Source organism: Camelina sativa, chromosome 9 (assembly GCF_000633955.1).
Source record: "Camelina sativa cultivar DH55 chromosome 9, Cs, whole genome shotgun sequence".
Classification (NCBI taxonomy): Eukaryota; Viridiplantae; Streptophyta; class Magnoliopsida; order Brassicales; family Brassicaceae; genus Camelina; species Camelina sativa.
The window spans coordinates 12,281,080-12,286,378 of NC_025693.1; the positions used below are offsets into that span (position 1 = coordinate 12,281,080).

A 5,299-nucleotide genomic window follows, 5' to 3' on the forward strand; every position below is an offset into this window, starting at 1 on the left:
AATGTAGTGAGAAAAGAAAAGAAGAAGTTATTTTTAATATAAATAAGACTATTTATAAAACTAAATAGACTAACATTCGTTCGTGCATTAACTAGTAATAAATTAATTAGTGGTTTGCACAAAAAATATATATAAATATTTGCTATGTAACTACGTACTAGATAGTAATACTAAGTTGTTCGATATAAGTATCCTTCATTACTCTTAAACTTTTAGTTGATTAAGTTTGAAGTATGTAATTTACTGTTTACAACTATGCAATGTCACCAACCTTTTACGTCTCTGTGTTTTGACTAGTCTTTTATTAGAACAAGAATCAAAATTCAGCTTGAAAGGTATTGAGCTCTTTGTCTTAGAAGGACATTAGTATAAGTTGCAGTTATTGATGTTCATGTTCTGGGGCTAACTTTGCAGACAAAGAGAACAAATCTCAGATAGTATCCATAGAAGACTAAGACTCGAGAGAGAAGACGTAATGGCCAAATGATCGGGAACAAATGATGTGGATAAAGGACTACTTGAATTTGGACAAGTTTTTGCCAAGACCAGTATTCGTAATCATATAATTTGTAATGAATACTACATATGAAAATTAGTTGCATTATTAGTCATTCTTTTGGTGCCGAATCATAGAGAAGCACAATAGTTTGTAATGAATTTTTCCCATTTATTCCTCGCTATAAGGGTGAAGAGTAACGAATCTCTTAGTGGATTTGAGATATGTAAGGTATGAACGTTAGAATTAATCCTACGAGCTGTACCAAGTTCAACACCAAGAACACCATCTCATCACCTGTGTGTGTAGTGTTCAAAAAAAAATGTAATTAAAATCATGTCTTTCGGATGAAATACTGAATGACATGGACTGGGATGGGTGCTCAAATATTACCTGGAAGGAAAGTCGCGTCTTGTCTCTTTTGCGCCCATGAGAATCTGCAGAGTGAACAGAACACGGAGAAAGGTGAATTAGCAACAGCCAAGAACAGTCTATGACGAACAAAGATGACGCTTGTATATATCTTGCATTTGCAAGAATGTGAGTGCATTTTTCCAAAATATAGATGTTTGCAAGATATTACTTGGTGTATGAGTCCGAGGAAATACTTACAAGGCACCTCCACCGGCAGGGCCAAATGATTTAAAAACAGACATTGCGGTCATAGAAATGCCATTAGCAGCACCTCTCTGATTCTGAGGCTGAGGTATCAAATTAAAGAAAAGTGAGTATGAGCCCGGGCAGAGGAAGTTACCGATGTAGAAACTAACGATAACTATAAAGGTAAAGAAAAGGAAGAGCCAATACACCAGCCAAAGAACCATACCACAGCCTTGTTAAGCATGATAAACAGTCCTGTGACAAGAGAGATCTGCGCACATATCATGAAAACGTATGTCAAATCTTGCTTACTGTTAAATAAGGAGATATATTACGCACAAAAGCTTCAGAGTTATAACAAAAACTCACAGACAAAGCGTTTTTTATGATGGATGCACAATTTATCACCATATGAAGGGTCACCCCAGAAAGCAAAGCTATATAGGGGTAACAAGAAAGCAGCGGTATCAACAATACCTGAACAACAAAACGTAAAAGAAATGAACAGAACTCAATATAACAAACCAAAGAGCATCATTCGAAAATCGAGAAACTTCAACCCCAGATTTACCGCAGAAAGACGTATAATCACAAGGAGTCTGAGGGCCTTAACTAACGGTGGGTATACCAAAAGTTGGAACACCAGAAGCCCAAGTCCTGAAAATTTGGTAACTCAAATCATGAGGAACATCCAAGGGGGATATGGATAGACAATAACAAACTAAAGAAACAGAGTTGACAAAATATATATATATATATATATATATATATATATATATATATATATGCGAAAAGAATACCAACCATGCATGAAAAAAGCGAGATCCTGAAAAGGTTTTATAGATAATGTGATAAGGAGAATATTTTTGGAAAAATTCACAATTTTCTGGACCAACCCACCAGACCATCCATATAAGGTATATACAACATGCACCTGATATAGCTAAAACTTGGCCTACATCTTGGGATGAGAAGCTCAATCCTCCATAGCTTCTGTCACTGACGGCCCAGAGTGAGAATATCTTGCAAAGGTACCAATAAAAGAGTAAATTCATAAACAAAACTTTCTCTGCAATACTTAAAAACTTTACTGATACTCTCGGCAGGGCACCAAAAATATCAATATCTTAAAGCGGCTAGGAAGATTTTAAAAGTGAGGAACATCTAAAACTAGTTATGTCCTAGTAAAATCGCATGATTTTAGGTAATTAGTAACTATCTTACCTCTGAGTAAGCTATCTCTTGGAGGGAAAAAACACAATACACGATGATGATAGCCATCAATGGAAGATTCCTCAGAAGACTTGGCTTACTAATTATGTTCTGGTCATCAAGTCCTCCTCCTCCTCTACTTTCGTCATCGTTGAGCTCAGTTGGTTTATTAAGTCTCCGGTGTGCAATTCTACAACGTGTATGTAATGTTTCCTGTATATATTCATACGTACATGGATTATTAAACTTATCCTTATGAGTTAACATCTTCAGTCTAGGCTTGATATAAATCATAACATAGTCAAGCTATACAACACACAATAGCTCCAGAACTTAATAAGAAGTCATTTTATGATCATATAATAAATTTAGTTTGTGAAGGTTTTTGAAACAATTCCAACAAGTACACTATCATATATATCATACTCACAGGAAGCCACCAGCAAGCGATGAAAACCCCAGTAGCATAGACTGATATAACTAAGCTCGGTAGAAAATATGGCAACCTGTAAAGCACAACACCAAGCACCTATTGAGGTAACTAACTTTGCTAGCATTTGAAAAAATGGAATGGATGGAGAAAAAATACCTTCCAAAAACTGAACTCTGGGAAAATATAGTTGGGTACTTCTCTGCAGGCTAAAAAAAACATGAAAACAGAAACCAAGTCAGCTAAGCAAGACAGGAAAGTCAAATTTCGAAAATTTAACTGAACAGATTCTAGAGTCAAGTGTACCTGAGCAAGATAACCTCCAATAGCAGGACCTAGTATCAATCCTATACCTCTCGATGTACTTACCTGTGAAAATGCAACGGAACAGAAGTATTTATCCTCTAGATAAAAGTAACCATTGGCGGCAATAACGAAGTTTCGAAGTAGATAAAAGCCTTACAACAGAAAGACTAAGAGCGTTGTACTCTTCACTGACAACTTCTGAAGCATATGCCTGAAACATGGGAAAAAGAACAAAGGAAACACCTTTCAGGAAATGCAACCTAACACTTTACACGATCCTTTTCATTTATATCAGCGCGAGAAGCTACTGTATTCTGAGTAATTAAGACATATATACCCTTATAACTCCAAGTAGACAATTGAAGCAGCCAAGAAGAAATCTAAAGGAAATAGCAAGCCAGAAACTTGTGCTTAGACCAAAGAGGGTATTGAATATGATCCTGAAAAGAGAGTCAGGCAGCTTATAAAAAAATCTGCAAGACAAAGAAAAAATTGAATAATCTTTACTTTGATGAATAAAAAAAAGTAGACAATTATTAAAAGCTAACACTGAGAAAGTCCCAATAAGAATAATAGGTTTGCGACCATATCGATCAGCTAATTTGCCCCAGACAATAGATGTCAAAGCTCTTCCAATCATGAATGATGATCCTAATTGCAAAGTTATCAAGAAATCTTCCAAGATCAGCTGCATGCTCAAGGAAGCAATAAATAACAAATAGCCTTAAGACAAAGCAAAAAATTACCAACAAAACCAGCATAGAAACCAATATCTTCTTCTTGTTTAGCAATACCAAAGTCTTTGATCTGCCACCACATTACAAAACCAAGTTAATCAATGGAATGTTTTAAAGCAATCAAAAACAATTTTAAGGTGTAACTAATAAATAATAAACTTACCATGAAATAAAGATATGGAAACAGAGAAGAGATTGGGAGAGCTGAAATCACCAAAAAGGTTCGAAACATGAGTATCACATATAGCCTAATTCGAATATGAATCACTTGCACGCCAAGGTGTTTGTAGAAATTACTAAAGAGAGGTTGAGAAAACAAAGTTAAAAAAAACCAGTGCAGAGTGAGACGAGCCAGATGAAGGAGAGGTGCAAGTAAGGGACGCCTTGCTGGTGTTGCTTAGTTCGATCAATGATACAGCCAGGGCAATCTTCGTTCTTCTCCAGGAGGATGATTCGAGACTCATCATCGGCCATGATCGGAACTACTGAGTCGGAGAAGCCGCGTAGCTCGACGAACTTGTTTTATTCATTAGGATAAGAAAAGTTTATTCCTCCTAAAAGGCGCCAAAAAAGCTGAAATGATTCTTAAAGAAACTAAAAAACATCTCAGTGGGTTGGTGTTTGGNAAAAAAAAAAAAAAAAAAAAAAAATTAATCCAAGTGGTACAAATGTGAATTCCCTTTTTATTTGATTTTTAGAAAAAAATATTTTTTAAAAAAAAAAAAACACTGAATCTCTATTATATTATTTAAGCAACCTTTGAACAAATAACCTTACTCCATGTAAGATATTACACAAAATGCCACTGTATTTAATTACAAAATATTATTATTAATTTGTTTCAACCAGAAAACAGATTTTTATTAATATAGTTAATAAAAAAACAAATTCACGTAAATATTAATATAGCTTATTTTTAGTGTTAATTAATTATTTTCTTTTTATTTTTCAACTCAAAAAAACTTATAAAATCAGAAAAAGTATTGGTTATGTAAAATCTTAATTGATTCACGTAAATATATTATAAATATTTTTAAATAATATTTTAGAACAATAATAAATCTTATAAAACAATTTTATTTTTTTATAGCCCAATATTTTTGGAATTATTTTAACAAAACTCATTTATTGTTTCAGAAATTTTAGGAAACAATAATAAACTAATTAGAACAATTATAAAATTAATTTTATCTATAAAACTAAGATTAAATATATGCACCCTAAATCATTTAATAATGACATATATATCTTAAAACTAAGATACAATTTTGCTTATATTTTAAAATATAAAAATATTATATCTAATTTATTAAATATTTGTTTGCAATGCACATCGACGCAGAGACATTTTATTAAATCTAAGAAATCACAAATATTGTATTTTATTTAATATAATATATATAACTAAAAATAAATCAAAAAGTTAAATCGAGATTTCTAAATATGACCGCTTCAATACAGGTTTTGTTTTATTTTTAGGATTTTACCAAATTTATATGATTCACGGATTTGAACATT

At 32.9% G+C, this 5,299-nt stretch overlaps 1 protein-coding gene across 1 annotated transcript; it reads right to left on the bottom strand.

Moving 5' to 3' along the window:
• On the bottom strand, window positions 499-4,255 carry LOC104710871 (probable peptide/nitrate transporter At3g43790). Its single transcript, XM_010427528.2, has 17 exons — window positions 4,114-4,255; window positions 3,945-3,985; window positions 3,791-3,851; window positions 3,593-3,695; window positions 3,382-3,484; window positions 3,202-3,255; window positions 3,045-3,107; window positions 2,898-2,947; window positions 2,739-2,814; window positions 2,321-2,521; window positions 2,031-2,118; window positions 1,668-1,753; window positions 1,466-1,573; window positions 1,323-1,367; window positions 1,109-1,197; window positions 890-933; window positions 499-793 (listed from the first exon to the last, which is right to left on the bottom strand). Exons 1-17 carry the CDS (start codon window positions 4,253-4,255, stop codon window positions 705-707), a joined length of 1,443 nt encoding a protein of 480 aa, XP_010425830.1. The 3' UTR covers window positions 499-704.

What these genes read in the sequence shown, in the direction of transcription:
- LOC104710871 (XM_010427528.2), bottom strand. Translation starts at nt 4,255, where the DNA reads ATGGCCGATGATGAGTCTCGAATCATCCTCCTGGAGAAGAACGAAGAT. An exon ending in TGATTATACGTCTTTCTGCG is followed by an intron (nt 1,574 to 1,667) that starts GTAAATCTGGGG and finishes TTTGTTGTTCAG; the next exon opens with GTATTGTTGATACCGCTGCT. An exon ending in CCTGCCGGTGGAGGTGCCTT is followed by an intron (nt 934 to 1,108) that starts GTAAGTATTTCC and finishes TTCACTCTGCAG; the next exon opens with ATTCTCATGGGCGCAAAAGA.